Source organism: Oreochromis niloticus, linkage group LG1 (assembly GCF_001858045.2).
Source record: "Oreochromis niloticus isolate F11D_XX linkage group LG1, O_niloticus_UMD_NMBU, whole genome shotgun sequence".
Taxonomy (NCBI): domain Eukaryota; kingdom Metazoa; phylum Chordata; class Actinopteri; order Cichliformes; family Cichlidae; genus Oreochromis; species Oreochromis niloticus.
Genome location: NC_031965.2, coordinates 5,180,501 through 5,199,627, shown reverse-complemented (window position 1 = coordinate 5,199,627; position 19,127 = coordinate 5,180,501). Strand labels below are relative to the sequence as shown.

General features: G+C 40.3%; 1 protein-coding gene across 1 annotated transcript; it reads right to left on the bottom strand.

Annotated features, from left to right (window-relative positions):
- Positions 1 to 450: 450 nt before the first annotated feature.
- Positions 451 to 15,094, bottom strand: il16 (interleukin 16). Its single transcript, XM_005463532.3, has 8 exons — positions 14,998 to 15,094; positions 8,502 to 9,629; positions 6,936 to 7,081; positions 6,535 to 6,700; positions 3,624 to 3,725; positions 2,283 to 2,514; positions 1,815 to 1,943; positions 451 to 1,661 (listed from the first exon to the last, which is right to left on the bottom strand). The coding sequence occupies exons 2-8, from the start codon at positions 9,429 to 9,431 to the stop codon at positions 1,495 to 1,497; spliced, it is 1,872 nt and encodes a 623-aa protein (XP_005463589.1). The 5' UTR covers positions 9,432 to 9,629; positions 14,998 to 15,094; the 3' UTR covers positions 451 to 1,494.
- Between the last annotated feature and the right edge of the window lie 4,033 nt (positions 15,095 to 19,127).

The following is a 19,127-nucleotide window of genomic DNA, read 5'->3' as shown; positions in this document are numbered from 1 at the left end:
TGCTCTTGAGCAAACCTTCTGCCTATGACACGTATTGATGTGATTGGAGGATTTGGACTACCTGTGCAACATCTGTAGGGTCCAAGTATCACTTCACACTAACTATAGTGACACTGATCCTAGCAAAATGCAAAACTAGTAAAAACTTACTTAACTTACTTACTTACTTATGACTGCATATTTGTTTTTCATTCTGTTAAAGATGAAACATACAGGGACATTAAAAACACCTTTACTTAAAACATGACAAATTTCATGAGAGCACTATAACATCCCAGCAGAGGACTGCTGTATTCAGTTGCATTGTTAAAGGTGTTTCTTTTGTTGTGGCTGTTTTCTGTAGTTTTTTAAGTCTCTTTCAAATTTCATCAAAAATCTCAAGCAATTGTCAATTTCAAAGGCAGCTGTGGTAGCAAGGAGGAGGGGGAAAAAAATCAGACATCACCTGAATCCCAGTGACTAAAGCCATTTATTGAAGATACAGGAAGTTGTTCATATGACCTGATTGGTGGCAAAGGGAGTGAAACTGCTGGTTATCGCATACCTTCAAATATAGTCCAGTGTCTAATTTCAGGTTTTCACGTGGTACATATGTGATTGGACAATGGTGACAAACACAGGCTAAATACAACTTTGTAGGTGTCATGGAGAAAAAAAATGTCTTCACAAACTTGCAAAGACACTAGTAATCATCTATAAAAATTACCATTAATATTGTTATTTCAGGCACATGACTTAGACTGTGAGCACAGAAACTTTTTTATTAATTTAAAAATAAAATTCAATCCAGTATAACAATTTCTGTAATTAATTTAATCTCTTAATAAGATTCAGTGTCAAGCTCCAGCAGCAGTAGGAAGGTACAGGTACCTGCAGTTGTTTGGGTGTTGAGCTGCCTCCAGATTCCAAATTGATTTTGTTTGTTGCCACATTACAAGCTATTATCTGTACAAATATCATTAAGCAAGCAAGTTAAAGCAAAATGAACCTTTCAGTGTTCAAACCATTGCCAATTAACTGGGTTTTGTATTATTTCTCGACATGTGCAGTTGTCCTTTAATTCTGAGAAATATTGTTTTTTGGAACAGTAATCTTTTGTGTTTGTTTTGTGTTTCTTTAACCAATTTGACAGTTTTATTTGAGAGTCTTATTTGCATATGTGGGGCATTTCCTTTTTCTCGCCACAAGATTGGAAAGCAACAACTTGTGAAATTTCACTATTTTCTTCTGAAATTCAAATTAAGTAGATGCAAAATTACTGCATAAAAATGAACCCTTTGGCAATGTCTTTGGTATAAAACTAAAAGAATTATTAACCTGGTGAGATTTTTTAAAAAACAAAAAAAGAGAAAAAGTCCAACATCTGTGTCCTTGATTGCTACTGAGGCTGCTGTGTTTTTTTTGTTTGTTGTTTTTTTTGTTGTTGTTTGTCTTGGGGTTTTTGTTTTTGTTTTTTTGTTTTTTACTTCAATCAGCACCCATAAGCTGTGCCAGTCATTCTGCACCCCCCAGCCTCCTCTTGAGGACCACTGTGATGGGTCCTTCAGGCAAAGCCTTGATCATGTTCCATGCCTCAAATCGAGTCATGTCCTGCAGACTCATTCCCTGGACCTGCAACACTTCATCTCCACTCTGCAGACCACTCTGCTCTGCCGCTCCCCCTGAAATATCCAAAAGACATTTGTCCAAATATTATAACATTACTGCTCTAATTTTTTGGAAGCAAACTCGTTTTTTTTTTTTCTCAAACTAAAGTACGAAAGAAACACTATTGATAACGTTTTTTGTAAATACTGCCAGCTTCGTGAGTGTACCTGTAAAGATCCTGTTGATGACTAAAGGTCTGTCTCCATGGATTGAGCCTTTTCCTCCCTCTAGAGTAAAGCCAACACCACCAGCACATTTCTCCAGCTCCACAGTCATTGGAGCACCCCATTCCTCCACTGCGACACAGCAAAGACACAGGGTATATGTAGCCTGCATAGTATTTGATAATAAAAATGTCTATTCTGACCTGGGTAAACCTACAGAGCTATGTCTGCATACATTCTGTAAAAATCCCCCCCCCCCCTCAATGTTCCTCGGTTTACACATTTGATGTTTTCTGTGTTCTGCTGTGAATAAAACATATGTGTATGATATTTACAGTCTTTACATTCTGTTTTTATTTATTTTGCACAGATTCCCAATGTTTTAGAAGGATTGCATTTTGCTTGATGGTTGTGTGATTTCTGCTACAACAAATTGCAGATAATAAATGGATTCCCAGCTGTCTGACTGACCAGCAGGATTTGGTTCTTCACTCCTACAGCTTCCTTCCTCTCTTCCCTCCTCCATGACTCTCTTGCAGATGACAACCACAGCCAGCTTCAGATTCCGGGCCTGACGCAGAGCAGTGGTGGCATCAGTGTGCGTGACACCCCACAGTGTTTGTCCATTTATAGACAATATCTCATCACCTTTCTGAATAGTGCCCTCCTGAGCTGCCAGGCCACTGAGAAACACTTTGTGGACCTAAACACAAGATAGTCAGTGAGACACACATAGACACATGTAGGAAACACTGGCAAATTCAAAGATCAGGTACAACTAGCCTTAACACAGTATGGGAGAAATTGATTTCATATTTGTTTTATTGTTGTTTTGTTAGATTGATATAAAAATGAATAAAGCCAGATTTGACCAACACACTGTGGATAACTCAAATCCTGACTAGATTGGAGTAAGTATCTATGGGAGTAGAGCTTCTACTTTTCTACACTGAAAGGAGGCAGCGGAGGTGGTTCAGTGGTCCAGCATGTCCCACTGGGCGGAGGCGCAGGGGCAGACCCAGGACAATGGAGAGATTATATGTTTTGGCTGGCCTGGGAATGCCTTGGTGTTCCCCCGGACAAGCTAGAGGAGGTGGCTAGGGAGAGGGAGGTCTGGGCTTCTCTGCTTCTCACGCAACCCGGGCCCAGATAAACGGAAGAAAATAGATGGATGGTATGGTTCATTATCACCAACAGATGTGACGGATATATCTGTTAGCTCAGGTGGCAGAGCAGGTCAGCCACTAATCAAAAGGTTGGTGGTTCGATCCCAGGCTGCCTCCTGGCTGCATGCCAAATATCCTTGGGCAAGATACTAACCCCATGTTTGCCTACTGGTGGTGGTGGCGCCAGTGTTCGGCAGCCTCGCCTCTGTCAGTGCGCCCCAGGGCAGCTGTGGCTACAATGTAGCTTGCCATCACCAGTGTGTGAGTGTGTGGATGACTGAATGTAGTGTAAAGCGCTTTGGGGCCCTTAGGGAAGCGCTATACAAATGCAGGCCATTTACCATTTACTATCTGTTGGTGAAGCCAGCTGAATATGTCGCAAAATACCAGCTGAGCAATCAGTTGATGTGGGCTTGCAATTCGATGACCTGATTTGCTGTCAATCACCATTTCATTTTTTCTTTTAAACATTCTTTTCAGTGGATATTCACAGGTGTCGATTGCACATTACTTGCATTGCATTTTAAACTAATGCCAACGTTTCAGTGAATACAGTTGCAAGGCTTCTTATTTCACATTAGACAAAACATTTTTGTAAAAAAATAGATTACAATTCATTAATATAAATGTGTAGTGTGTATCTTACAGTAACAGCTTTGTTCTCCAGATCAGACCCTCCAGCAATGCTAAAGCCAAGCCCAGCTCCCTCGTCTTTATGAAGAATCACAACATGAATGTCCACTAGTTGCTGTGGAAAGATGCAGGTTTACTTGAGCGGGCATTTTTTTCAACAGTAATCCACACATTTTCTATTTTCTGGACCATGTTTTTCAAATGTAATATTTTTACATGTAATATTTATACATATGAAATGTTGCACTTCCTTATTTGAATTTTGAGGGTTTGTTGTTTTTTTTAATATTTAGTTTCAGGACAGTTTTTAAGATTCACTGTAGGGCATAGTTTAATATTAAAATATGTACAATATAATATATTGACAGAGGCCAATTTAAAAGGTTCAAAACAGGTTTGAAATATGTCATTTTGTTCCAAACACCAACTACAATATCCTACACAATATAGCAGAATCCAGTAAACTATGACACTGAAAACATATTTAGTGCATGTACGATATTGTGTGGTAAAGAAAATCTAGCAATTTTATTATATAGGAAAATTCATTACCAGAGGGCAAATTGCACAGCGTGCTTCAACAAAATCAATTATCAATAATCTGTTAACATTTTTCAGTATCCCTCATCCCACACCACTCTGCATTTAATCATGAAATATTATTAATCTCTGTCTCTCTTCCACAGCATGTCTTTATCCTGTCTTCCTTCTCTCACCCCAACTGGTCACAGCAGATGGCCCCGCCCCTCCCTGAGCCTGGTTCTGCCGGAGGTTTCTTCCTGTTAAAAGGGAGTTTTTCCTTCCCACTGTTGCCAAAGTGCTTGCTCATAGGGGGTCATATGATTGGTGGGTTTTTCTCTGTATGTGTTATCGTGGGGTCTGTCTTACAATATAAAGCACCTTGAGGCGACAGTTGTGGTGATTACAGCACTGTATAAATAAAATATTTTTTTATTTATACAGTGACAAACGTATTGTTCAAGAGAAATGTTAAATCCTCAACCTATCTTTCAACATGTCTGGTGAAAATATGTGTACTTTATTGGTCTTGGATAAGGGCATTTCAAAATTGCTCAATAGTGCCACTTACAACATCCTTATCAAAGTACTACAGACATGTAGTGCACAGTTTGATCAACGTTAATGAATTTTGGTACACATGTGTAATATGCCAAGATCTTGGAGAAGCTTGAGGCTGCCGTAAACACTCAGAATAAGACCTCTGAGCGAAAATTGGATTACATCGTGGAGAAGCTCACGGCGGTCGTGAGTTCTCAGAATCTGCTCTTTGAGCGCAAGATTGATAACATCATGGAGAAGCTCGCGGCTCTCCAACGGGAGATTGAAAGATCAGTGTCGGACTGTTAGAACAGCTTTGAAATTCACATGAGTTGTTCGCACTAAAGTAAAAACCACCATCACTTCATGTGGAGACCCCTTCGGCGCCAGCTGTGGTCTCAAGGCTGGAGCTGAACAACAACACCCTGATAACGACTGTGTTTAGACTGTTCTTCCCTTTCTATGCAAGGCCACCTGGGTTGGCTGGAAGACTGTTTACTTAGCCTGGCAGGACAAAGGACACTGTCTCAGCTGAACTCTGGACACACACACACACACACACACACACACACACACACACACGCAGATATACACTCATACCCCCCTCCCCCTCCAAACGCCTTCGACGCTTATTCCCTTTCGATGCTGACGGTGGATCAAGGAGACCAGCGCTTATGCTGCAGGCCCGGATGCGCTGTCTACATTGGCTGTCTCTCACCCTTTACCCACCCCTGTTGCTTGTCATGTGTTTCGATGGTGTATTAAGAGTTTTTCATGTGCTATGCACAGAGGTGTTTTTTTTCTGTTCTCAAACTGATCTCCCTGTTGGAGCTCAATCTGGGGGGAGTTATTTTTTCTCCTTGTCTTTCCTGATGTTGTGTATTTTCCATTGTTCGGTTCTGGGTCGCTGCTCGTGTGGCTGACCGGCCAGCTGCTTAGCCTGACCTGTCTCCCCAATGTGATGTTTCTGTATTGTATGTACGGTCGGCAAGGTCAGTCTCTCAATTGCCCCTCGGGGATAAATAAAGTCTTCTGAATCTGAATCTGAATTGTAGTACCAATTGTATAATTTCCTGTGGCCACACATTTTCCAACTCCTCCTAGGGATTATATCAGACCAACCTAATATTTGGCCCCATACTTGGGTAATGTTAAATTATGATGCTTTTGAGCTTTCGTTGAAAGGCGTGTCCGTGGCGTCATGGCAGATTTCTACCATTTGCCATGAAATTTATTTTGCAGTCATTCACTTATATATCCATTTCAATTTGATCCAGTTTCATTTATATTCTGCCACATCACAACAGCAGTTGCCTCAAGATCCTTTATATTGTAAGATAAAGACCCTATAACAATACAGAGAAAACCCCAACAATCAAATGACCCCCTTGGAGCAAGCACTTGAGCGCACCATTTCTGCCTCACAGGGAACTGCATGAATTTCTGGGCATTAAATCTGTTCTGGTCAGCATCTACCACCCGCAGACTGACAGGGTGGTGAAGGAACTGAATAACACTTTAAAGTAAATTTTTCCCAAGTTCATTCACGAGGATGAATGCAAATGGGATAATTGGTTAGACCCTCTGTTGTTTGCAGTGCAGGAGGTGTCCCCGGTCTCCACAGGATTTTGTTCCTTTCGGTTGTTGTTTAGCAGGAAGCCGTGGTGGGTTGGATTTAATTACAGAAAATTGGGAGGAAGATATTTTATTTCAGTCTTTTTTTGTCTCCGTTACTAAAGTTACATTTTGTTACTTCATGATGTATAATTGAAAATGTTAATATCTTACAGTTTTTACAACTTGTCTCTAAAGATGTTGTGAATTAGTGGAACTGTGATATACAACATGTTTATCTTTTTTTTTACCTTCAATGTTTCTTCATCTAAAGCCTCAACTTCCTGAATCATCTTCTGTATTTCCTGTGAAGGGATAGCTGAGATGACAGAGTGCGCAGAAGCAGAAACAGAAGCAGTCTCGTTGTGAAATCCACCCTCCCCTCGATCAGTGATGCACTCCCTCAAAGTCAATAGGCTGTATTTATGGAGACAGAAAGGCATTAGATCTGAGGAGTGTCAATTACCCATGAGCGCAAGCATAGGTACAAGTATAGAACTGTCCTCTATTTAACATGTTTTTGATAGTGAAAAATTAACTACTGCTTCTCTGATTAAACTGGGAGTATTTGTTAACCTGAGCCTAATTCCTTGAGAACAAAAGTTAAATAACAAAGAAGTGCATTTTGCAGATGTCTCAACTGAAGTGATACCTGAAAGATAATCCTCTGCCTGAAGTGTCCAAGGCTGGATCAGACTCCTGCTGGTTAATGGAGTCCACCGAAGAGGTGTCCTGCAGGTTTGTGGAGGAAGGATTACCTCCACAGATGGTCAAAGAGCACATCAATGCTTGTGACACCTGTAACAAAAACACACTAAATCAGACTGACACAAATTTAAAATCATGTTGTTTTTGTGGTGAAACTGTAAACATACAAAGACAATTACACTGGGAAGTCCAACAAATATTTAGAATCTGTATATTGTAAATCAAGATTTTCTGATTTATGTGGTAGCTATGGGGGGTGCGAAGTCTTTTTCTTTCAAAACCCATTCTTCTGTTTAGGTTAGGGAGACAGGTACGAGGCCTGTGTTTTCTTTTGGATTCCTCATGATAGGTAAGTTAGTTCTGTTTTATTTCTAGAGCTTTTTGTTTGTTGTTTTGGTGATGCCCACCAGACTAATAAAATATTTGGTTGTTGTAAAATTCCAAACTCTGTGGCAGCCTTGGTCCTTCCTTGGGACCAGGAAGCAGGGGCATGATCTTTTTGTGTTGCTCTCTGGTTTCCTCTAGGCTGGGGTGTAACAGCATACACAACAGATACACAGCATACATTCACCCTGCAGGAAAACGAGTGAAGGAGACCATTAGGACCAAGCTGGGTTTGTTGGTTGCAGAGGTTGAAGAAACTTCCTCCCTTTCTTTCATCACACCTGCCCTGTGTCAGATGTTCTATTGACCCACGGAGAGAAACATCATCTGAGCTCATCCCAGGGATCAACCAGTGTTCACCAGAAGCTCCCTCAGAGAGAAATCTCCTTCTCTACTGTAGATGAACAAATCCAGCACTTTAGGAACACCGTTATACTGATGTTTGCTTTGTGTGATGGTAGAGTCATTTCCCATCATCCTCAAATAAAGCCCAGAGGCTCTGGACTTTTACATAATGGTTTTGTATTCAGTCCTGTAGAAAGTGCCAGGGGGTTCCTGCCAGGGTGATGGGACTCTGGTGGGGTCAACTGCCCGTCGCCTGTGGTTCTTTGGGACTCTCACCCTTTGGCCGTGGGTATATTGGGCCTCCCTCCTTTTCCTGCTGGGATGGACACACAGTTATCCCCAATATGTGTGGCCTTAGGTCTTCTGTACTCCTGGGGTCTATGGATGGCCCGGATCTTTCTCTGTCTGCCTCTGGCTCCTGGGGGCCGCTATAATGACTTCCCGCCCTCATTATCAAGTACATTTCATAACAAACAAAGATACAAAGACACTCACTCCTACTCACAAACACCACAAAAAGATTGTTGATTTGTGAGTCTGTGCATTTTCACGTTTCTGTTCCATGTGTTGTATGTTTTTGTTCCCAGCTGATAAAGGAGGGGTTACTACATTTAATTGTGGGGAGTTATGATGTAGTAACTCATGTAAGTGAAGCTGGTAGAGGAACAAAATAATACTGTACTGATAAATGTTAAGGCTGAATATTCCCAAGTTTGGGAATATTCAGCCTTGACTATATAAAATAAACAAAATATATAGTTTCCCCCATGTGTGAGATTACCTGATTACTGAAGGTAATTATTTTCCCTAAGCTTTCACTCTCTGGGCTGCTCACGGTGTTACTCTCTGTGGTTGGAGCAGCATTCCGAGTAGTCCTTGACAGCTTTCCTTCCTCCTCTGTCCAGTCAGAGGTATTTTGACCTTCAGTTTGATTGGATCTCATAGATGTTTCAGAATACTCAGAATCCACTCTTTCAAGCTCAGACTCCAGTTTGGTGGGTAAGGCTTCGCTGTTGTCATGCACTGGAGCAGACTGATAATCATTTATCCCTGACTCCACATCAGTGTTGATAGTCTGAGAATACATGGAATCAGTGGCTGACTGATTAAAATGAGTTTCATCTTCAGAGGACTTTTCTGTTGCTTCTTGACAAGCTTCACTGCTGGCTGAGGCAATGGCACAGGGTGCAACAGAGGCAGGTATGTTGTCCTCCTCCTTAATAGGTGCTGGATCTCTGGACTGGATCTCTCTGGAAAATTCAGGTTTGTTCTTCACATTATCTCCATTTGAGGCAAAATAGGAAGAGCAAGGGGCTCGGGGTCCCTTCTCCACTGGAGAGAGGGTTGTTGAAGGAGCCATTGGTCTTCTGTTGCTCCCCTTCTCTGGAGCTTCTGGACTGGAAAAAGTCTCAAAAGAGTGAATCCTTTGCTTGATTGATTGGTTGGTTGCAGATGATGCAGATCTGATACCAATGCTTCTGCTGAAGCCTGCAGCAGATGTTTGCTCTGATGGTTTTGCTTGTGTCTTCTGGTCCTGCTCATCCTTAATTTTCCTCAGACTCTGGCGAAACCAGGCAGGTTTGGGTGCCACTGGAGGCGCCTTTTTAAGTTCTGAAGGAGTTTCAGATTTATTGTCAGGAGTCATAGTGGAAGGTGAAGTCACATTTGTGACTGCGTCATTGACCTCAAGGACATTCTCTTCGTCATTCATTGTGGCAGAAAGGCTGTGTACATTAACAGTAACTACTGTCTGTAACGTGTAGGTAGTGATTCTCAGGCAGCTTTTCAGAGGAGATGTTCTAGCGAACCCAGGGATCCCACAGCTGTTCTTGGATAGGGTCGTCAACACAGGCCTGTCTCTTTAGAGTTCTTCTCTTTGGCTGTGAGCAGTGCACAGCTGATGAACTACCTGTACAAAAGACACAGACAAAAACAACATAATTTATTGTGCATTTGAAACATTTCATGTCACAAACTCAAAATCTAAATAGTTTTAACCTAAAGGTGGCTGGACTCTCTTAAAATCCACCATCTTAAGAAAGACCTCTTGGGTTAGAATCAGAGTTAGGATATGTCAGCTTCTTTGTAAGGAATTTTTCTGTAGACACTGTAATTTCAAATTGTATAAGACTTAATTTGAATTGTTATATCTAGTTCAGGGGTGTCAAACCAATTTTACATCATGGGCCACATACAGCACACTTTGATCTCAAGTGGGCCGGAGCAGTGAAACTCAGTCTAAAGAAGTTACATATTTAACTGTTTTTCTACATAATAAAGAAAAAGCTGCTGTGGTAAATAAAGAAATCTGTCAGCACGATTCAATGAACTTCTTCTTTTTCTGTTTTTTAACTGTTGTTAGAAACATGAAATTTCTACAGTAGAAAGTGAAAACAGAAACTTTTCTGTTTTTCACAAAGTTACAGAGGTTTTATTGGAGACATAGCTAAGGAATTGCAATTTGGTATAATTTGTGAAAGTAGAAATTTCTCCCGTATTGAACAGCAGGAATTAGGTTTTCTTGTCAGAGGTCGTTTTTAGGGAAAAAACAAACGAACAAAACAAAAACAGCAACCGACAACACTGTACACAACAGCAGACCGGTGCGTAATAACCATGGGAAACTGGTCTCAAAGTACACTGAGAGATAGAGCTGTGCAGGAAATGGGATTTTATTCTGGTGGAAGCAAAACTGCAAAGTAAGAGAGAATTCATAACAATGTTTATCAGACATGAAGTGCAGTCTTGGTCTTCTTTTGCTGCTGGTTCAGTGAATTTTGGTTGGAAAGTGACAAAACCTGCAGTTTTGTAATTGCAAAATTACAAATAATTACAAAATTTCAAAAAAGCAGCCCCTGCACTATGTTTAATCTATAAATCTGAAATTTGACAGCCTCATATAAAATATCAACACAATCAAAACAGTCTCTTAGAGCCATCTCCTAGAATCTCTTAGAACCCAACAGGAAGTCGGCCATTTTGAGTCTACTGAGTAATATTGGCTACATATCTCGCCATTTCTGGGCCTCGTACTTTAACAAACTCCTTGTAGGGATTTCATCAGATCAACATGATCTTCAGTGAATGGAATCGCTGGAATGTTAAATTGCAAAGCTTTTGAGGTTTTTGTGAATGGGCATTGTCATGGCAGCACGCCAAATTTCAATCATTTAAAATGAAGCATGAAACTGCTGCAACTCAGTGACAGATTCTGCAAACTGCAGACTTGACAGACATGATGAGAATCCAGATTGATATGCCATATATTACATATTTTATTGGTTTCATACATAAGAGTTTCAAAATGGCACCTTATGCATTTAGAAAGTCCTAAGGAAACATAGTATGAGCTATGTCTGTGAAGGTTCTCAGTCATCCAGGTCATCATAGTCAAAGGAGTTTGCAAAGAAAAGCGTCTGGACTTCTTTAAGTTGCTTGACGACGTTTCACCTCTCATCCGAGAAGCTTCTTCAGTTCTGAACCTAACTGAACTGAAGAACTGAAGAACTGAAGAAGCTTCTCGGATGAGAGGTGAAACGTCTTCAAGCAACTTAAAGAAGTCCAGACGCTTTTCTTTGCAAACTCCTTTGACAATAGTATGAGCTACAAGAATGAAATTTGGTAAACCTGTGTAACATAATAAGAAGGACACAAAACTCTCCTGGGCCCATTGTCCGCCTTGTATTTTTGCAGGATGTTTTACATTTTGGGATACAGCTTCAATGCAACAGCCTCAAACTGGAAAGCCTTAGGGAGTTGGTCTTAAAGTTACATCGAAAACTGAGTTTTCGTCAAAGGGCATGACCCTAGCAGCATGGCGAATTTCAATGTTTCACCATGAAGCAAGAAATTGCTATAACTCAGAGAAATCTAGTCCAGTCTCTCCCAAAATTCACATGGATGTTGAGAGATTGGCACACACCTTCAATGTGATATTTACTTTCCAGTTCTATAGCGCTTATCAGTAGTTGTTGCAAAATGGAGCCAAATTTTTAAAAAAATGTTTCTTTATTTTATTTATTTATTTTAGACAAGACTGGTCCTTGTCATTTAAATGAAAAAAAAAAAAAACTATCACAAAATATACAGACACTTGGTCCAACGTTTATGAAAGCTTGACATAGATCTTGTGTAACCACGTGTTTTAACTGTCAAAGCTTTAAACTGTACAATAGGCAACAATTGACATCATCTGTGCACATGTAAAATTCACCGCCAACCTATTAGCTTGCATGTAACAACTTACAGCACTGTCACTTCACAACATCATCCTCAGAAAGATCACTTCTGAAGATATGAAATAAGTATTTCACTTTGCTCACTGTTATATTCTGGTCTCATTCACGACAGACTCCAGAATATCTATTTCCTACCCAACAGGGTAGTAAGATTTATTAACAAGTCATGTGACTCAGACTGACTCTCTGCCATGTACCACAACAACATACAGCCTAACGTTCCGGCCCAACACTCACTTTCTTGTGTTACACTCTAAAACGTCCGTGTAGCAACACAAACTATCCTGCAGACAACAATTCACATTATTACACTCACCACATCCAGTACTTGGTGTGCTGAATAAAAACATGGAACATTTAGCTTCTGATGCTGCTTAGTTGTAGCAATCACAATAACGCTCTTTTTAGGGTTAAACATAATATCATACTGGGCACCATAACTAGCACAAACTCTTAAGTAATCAGCACTGTAGTGGGACAAAATGACAGATCACCAGCGTACATTAAATGATTAATAAGAAGGTTACCCACCATACAATCAGTCTTACAATCATTTAACTTGACAGAAAGATCATCAACATACAAATACAATAATCCACCTTGTCTGACTTCAGTAGATACAGAATCTCCTTCTCTACTGTAACACCACCTTCAAAAATACCAAGGCGGTTTTCTTACCCACCCGTCCACACACGCAGTGAAATATACTCACACACACAGAAACACACACCTCACCCACACACACACGGTACACACAGACTATATAAAATGAGACAGTAGAGTTTTGTTCTGCATTTGAGCATATAAATGAAAACAAATGCATGTATGGCATCTCAAACTGACCAGGAGTCTCTGTCTTCATTATCTCAGGGATAAAATAAGCACACATCATTACACATTTTTGTTAATATTATGACATATTTTCACTCTTAAACTGTAGTTTTTTTCAAAACATATCTACATTTCCATGTTATTGGTACTACAAATACTCAAACACTCTAAAAACTTGAAAAAACCCCAACTACTTCCTGATTTTTAAGGAAACGTCTATTTTATTACTTTTATTTAAAATTTAAATTTTCTTGAAGATTTGGGGGAGTTAAAGGTAGATAGTTAACACAGCTAGTAATGCAGACTTTGCACTGTTTTTTGTTTTTCCACATTTGATGTACAGGAGTCAGTATTCAGAAAATGTATTTGTTAGATTGGACAACTCCCTACCTCATACTTTTATTTGAAGAAGTATAAGAGGTAGAAAAGAAATTGCAGCTAGTAATCAGCCATTCCTTGATTTGCATTGTTTTATGCTTGCACAAGCACAAAACCATGCTGGTGCTACACATTTTATCACCATGGTTGTGGGGGAACGTTGTCTCGATTCACTGTGTTTGTACCACTGCACATGGTTGAAATGACAATAAAGCCACTTGACTTGACTTGATAAAACAATGCAAATCAGTACTCAGCACTGTTTAACAATGCAAAACAGTTTGCACTGTTAAACAGTGCTGCACATTGTTTTATTGCCAGTTAATTTCAGTGTATTTTTAAAACATGTATACAAATTAAACAATATTTAAGAGAATTGTGTATTTGGTTTGTGTCCGTTGTTGAAAATAAATCTTATTAGTTATTAAAAATGTTTATGTTGACTTATGTTAACATGTTCTTTCAGTTTGTATCAAACCAGAGAGATGCTAGCTTAGAATACTAATATGAATTTATACAATGCAGAAAAAAATGTTGTGGTAATATTTTTGTCCATATTGCCCAGCGCTACTGAAATGTTTTGTCTAATAAGATGATCACTGTGTGATTATTGGGTGATTCTAATGATTCTCACAAATTCTCATGATTTGTGTCAGGCAGAATTGATAGAGTACATAAGTGTTTACAACCAACCTTACTTGACATCTTTGACATGTGTGATGTCATCAGGAAAGTATATATGATGCTGTCAAGCTTTAAAAAGACTAATTTTTTCCAAGCTGTATACACACGCATCATCATTTCTCTTTTGCTAAGTCATTATTACAGTTTTTGACAGCTAAGCAGTAAACAGAAGAGGGCCCCATGTTTATACTGGTCAAAAAATATTAAAATTCGAATGCTTGCCTTCATCATTTTTGAGCATGAAATATCCAAGACAGAGTACCTATTTTTGTTAACTATCACATACATTATAATAGGATCATTGTTTGCAGCTCCAGCTGATACCTTCACTGTCAGACTCTAGTCTCAGTGGGATAGTATCATGAGTCTTACAAGTGGTTATGATCTATTATCATGAGTTACATTTTACTGGAGTCCATTCGTGAATATTGTGAGATAATTTGTATTCCTTGTATCTTTGTTGCTAGACACAATTTTTTTTTTAATTGTCACAATTTTTTATTTATTACTATGCTGCATATTTTTCTTACATGTTTTGCCACTGCTCTGAAGCAAATAAACTGTTGTGTAGTATCTTCAGTTGCTCTGCGTTGCCTGACCAAGAAAAGGCCAGGCAACGCAGTGGTTAGTGTCAGCAATCACACCTTATGTTATTTCTAGATTACCCCTAGGTTAGGGACGTAACAGAATTTATGATTATTGACGACTTACTTGTGACCATAGTAATAACAGCATAACATCAGATCCCCTCACTACAGGGTCCAAGGATTCAGCTTTTTCCTTTCATTCGTTATTCTTCCTTGAAAAATGAAATGAGCTGACAATCACTGACAATTTTAGTACAGCTCCAACCTGTTATTAGGAGCACTGCTGCCGCCCCGGATAAAGACACACCTTTTTCTTTTTGTTTGGTGCTTATGGGTGTGTGGATGTTTTGTGTGCTTTTTGATGTATTTACCCTGTATGACGAACTATACAGAGAAAGACAAATCCTGTTTTGTAAAGGAAATGAACAGTCTTTTACTTTCTGATTAAATGCTAATCACCGCAGTACCAGCCTGAGTTTGCTTTAACATTTTTGGAACAATTGCATTGTCAGCTTGTTCTATAGTTGCATTTATATGGATAAATAACAGGTAACAGTACCTTGTCTCCGTCCTGTATCTCGACTGTTGTCACTGCACAGCACAATGTCTGCATGAGCAAAACCCTTGCTCGTCTTTGAGTGTTCACGTTCTTCTTCCTGCTTCACAAACAGGAAGCATTGTATCACAAGAACTTCTCTAGCAGCAACCACAGAGAGGTGCAATAACGTACCATACTTCCGTTCAGACATTCAGCTGAGCAACTGTTACTTGACTTTTTGAGTCAATACCTTCACACACATATGTATGCAGAGACATGGCAATATCAATACAAAAACTAAATAAATTAATAAAAGGAAAATACAATGCTGTTTAACTATAACTGTACTGTAGTTGTTATGCACAGTATTGAAGTAGAGTAGAAAAGCAACAACGATTATATTTACCTTTCACACTCTTCAGTACCACACTAGGTTTGTCAGTGGGCAATAAACTGAACTGAGGGTTCGATATCTTGCCCAGGGATACTTTGGCATACAGACTGGAGCAGCCACGGATCAAACCACCACCCTTCCGATTAGTGGATGACCTTCTCTAGCTTCTAAACGAGAGCCACCCCATTCGCTTAATAATCCAATTAGTTCCAACTAACAAACCAAATAAAGGCTGCTCTATTAGAAAGCAGATCTAAAAGTGTAGATATTAAGCACTTTACTGCCAAATGATATTAATCGCAATAATTGAGTTAAATGATAGGCTTAGGTTTTCTCAAACACCTCAAAGCCAAACCACACAGCATGCTTTCAGTAGCAAAAAAATGAAAGTCGCATTTCTTCACATACATTTCTTAAGAGTAATCCCAGAATCTTTTGCAGGGTTTTTATATACTGATAAAGAGCTGCAGGAGGCGTGAGGAGTGAAGTGAGTTACGTGGTAGGTTACTTGTTGCATCTGTAGGATCATTAGTGCACTGAGTGCGTGATTACTTACACAGGCTTAGCGTACTGAGAAAAGGCAGCAAGGTAAGATGGCAGCCGTTTCTGCTGATACATTTCAGGGTAGGAACTTAGAGTGGAAGTGAAACGATTGTGATCTGTCAGTTTCATCTTGCATGCAAGTGTTCAACTTCCTTATATGGGCACTAAGCTTAGACACTGTTTGCTAAACAAACATGAACGATGAGACAAGGATGTCTCATAGCAGAAGGTCGATACAGAAAACAGAAAACAAGAAAACAACAAGAAAAAAAAAGAAACTGGTTTTCACCTTATTGTACGCTTTGTATGAGTGTATCCTTCTCAGCTTTGATCATTCAAATTGCTTCTTAAACACAGAAAGCACCCAATTTAAGCTTGAAGGTTTCAAAACCCATCACAGCACAGAAACAGCTTTAGTGAAGGTTACAAATGATCTTTTTATGGCCTCTGACAGTGGACTCATCTCTGTGCTTGTCCTGCTAGACCTTAGTGCAGCGTTCGATACTGTTGACCATAATATCCTATTAGAGCGATAAGAACATGCTGTAGGTATTACAGGTATTGATCAGCAGTAGATTAAATCATATCTTTCTAATAGTCTCCAGTTTGTTCACATAAATGTTTTTCACCTAAGTGGAGAGCCCACTTTACATACTAAATTTAATTATAGAACCCACAGAGTTTCACGCTAAGACCAATTCTGTTTACATTATAAATAATTCCCTTAGGCAGCATTATTAGAGGGCATAGCATACATTTTCACTGCTATGCAGATGATACCAAGCTTTATCTATGCATGAAGCAATCAAAACTGCTCCCAACAATCATCGATGTTTACATCTGCGCTGTAACTGCAATAATTTAATCAACCGATTCACACTACAACCTGGGTTTGCCTCTTATCTGTAGTTAATTTTATTTTATTTAATAACTGTACAGTACTCTGTTTATAGTAACCATTGTCCTTGATGTAAATATGTAAGAAAAAAACTGTGTATGTTTCTGTTCTGTGTCCTGTGTACTGTTTGTTTGTATATGTGTCTTTCTGGCTGCTGTTACAACCAAATTTCCCCTTGTGGGACAATTAAAGGATTATTCTATTCTTCTTCTATTCTAAGCTAGAAAACACACCTATTAGTTAAACTGCAGGGACATCTCAAAGGCATAAATACCTGGATGACCTTTAATTTCCTGCTTCTAAATTTGGATAAAACTGATGTTATTGTGCTCAGCCCTAAAACTTTTAGAAATATGGTATCTAACCAGATGCTTACAATGGATGGAATTACCTCGGCTTCCAGTAACACTGTGAGGAACTTTGGTTTTTTTTTTGACCAGGACCGGTCCTTCAATGTGCAGATTAAACAAATATGTAGGACTTCTTTTTTCCATTTATACAATATCTCTAAAATTAGAAATATCCTGTCTCAAAATGACGCTGAAAAACTAGTTTATGCATTTATCACTTACAGGCTGAACTGCTGTAATTCTTTATTATCAGGATGTCCTAAAAACTCCCTGAAAAGCCTTCAGCTGATCCAAAATGCTGCAGCAAGAGTCCTGACAGGGACTAGAAATAAAGAGCATATTTCTCTTCTGGCTTCTCTTTATTGGCTCCCTGTTTAATCCAGAATCCAATTTAAAATCCTGCTCCTCCCATACAAGGTGTTTCATGATCAGGGCCAATCTTATCTTAACCTCATAGTACAATATCGCTCCAAAAGAGCACTTCGCTCTCAGACTTATACTTTACTTGTGGTTTCTATGATATTTAAAAGTAGAATGGGAAAGCTTCAGCTTTAAGGCCCCTCTTCTGTGGAACTAGTACCCAGAATGGATTTGGGAGACAGACACCCTCTCTACTTTTAAGATTAGGCTTCCAGCCTAATTGGGGGGCTTGTGAGGGCTAGCTTTTAGACTAACAGCAAATTTAGCACAAGTCCAGCTGAGAGGCCAGTGGTAGAGACAGAGCAAATCTGGGTGCTGACCCGGGAGGCCAGAGGCAGAGAAAACAAGCTCCCATCGCTTTGCTGAGTGCTGTTGATCCCTGAGGAGATGGAACTCCCTAGGAGACAAAAGAGCAAGCCAGCAGCAAAGCTTTTTAGAGGACCAGCAAGGAGGTTAGGAGACCCTCCTGTGGCTGAGGAGGCACTCGATGCCAGCAGGGACCTACTAATGCTGGCAGGGATGGCACTGGAGAGCCCAGTGACACAGGGACCCCTCTGGAGTCTGGTGATGTAGGTGGCAGGACCACTCTGGCTCAGGTTCAGCTGGAGTGTGACCCACAAGCTCTGGGAGTATTTGCTCTGACCCTCAGATAGTGAGGAACCAAGAGCCTTGGATTTTGCTAGTACAGGTGGCCTCAAAGGTTCTGGGTTTGTTGGCACTGAAGTCACTGAAGGCTCTGGGTTCGCTGGGAATACAGGGAACTAAGGGTTCACTGGGGATATCAAAAGTCAAAAGCTGAGTGGCGTAGGATGTAGGCTACAGCAATGGAGAAGAGTTGGCACCCGGGGAGGCTGGTGAGTTGGTAGCAGGCATGGCAGTGCAGGGTTGCAGTAGGAAAGAGCAGACCGATGGTGAGACTGGTGAATGAGTGTTCCCCCCTCTCTCATCTCAAGCCGACTCAAGCAGAGGAGAAGCAGTCGGCCAATAACCAATAACCAATAACCTATCCATCCATCCATCCATCCATGCATTTTCTTCCATTTATCCAGGGCCAGGTTGCAGAGGCAGCAGCCTAAGCAGAGAAGCCCAGATCTCCCTCTCCCCAGCCATCTCCTCCAGCTTATCTGGAAAACACCAAGGCTTTCCCAGGCCAACATAGAGGTATAATCTCTCTATTCTCTTTCTCTCTCCGGGGTCTCCTCCCAGTGGGACATGCCTGGAACACCTCACCCAGGAGGTATCTTTGTCAGATGCCCAAACCACCTCAACTGGCTCCTTTCGATGTGAAGGGGTAGGTGCTCTTCTCTGAGCCCCTCACCCTATCTCTAAGGGAGAGGCTAGCCAACATTAGGAGAAAGGTCATTTCTGCTGCTTGTAGCCGGGATCGTGTTCTTGTGGTCACTACCCAAAGCTTGTGACCATAGGTGAGGGTAGGGATATAGATCGACCGGTAAATCAAAAGCTTCACTTTTATGCTCAGCTCTCGCTTCACCACGATGGTGACAGCGGTACTGTCAAGGCAGATGGGAAAGCAGGACCCAAACAC

What these genes read in the sequence shown, in the direction of transcription:
- il16 (XM_005463532.3), bottom strand. Translation starts at nt 9,431, where the DNA reads ATGAATGACGAAGAGAATGTCCTTGAGGTCAATGACGCAGTCACAAAT. An exon ending in GGCAGAGGATTATCTTTCAG is followed by an intron (nt 6,701 to 6,935) that starts GTATCACTTCAG and finishes CCATAAATACAG; the next exon opens with CCTATTGACTTTGAGGGAGT. An exon ending in TGGAGAACAAAGCTGTTACT is followed by an intron (nt 2,515 to 3,623) that starts GTAAGATACACA and finishes TCTTGTGTTTAG; the next exon opens with GTCCACAAAGTGTTTCTCAG.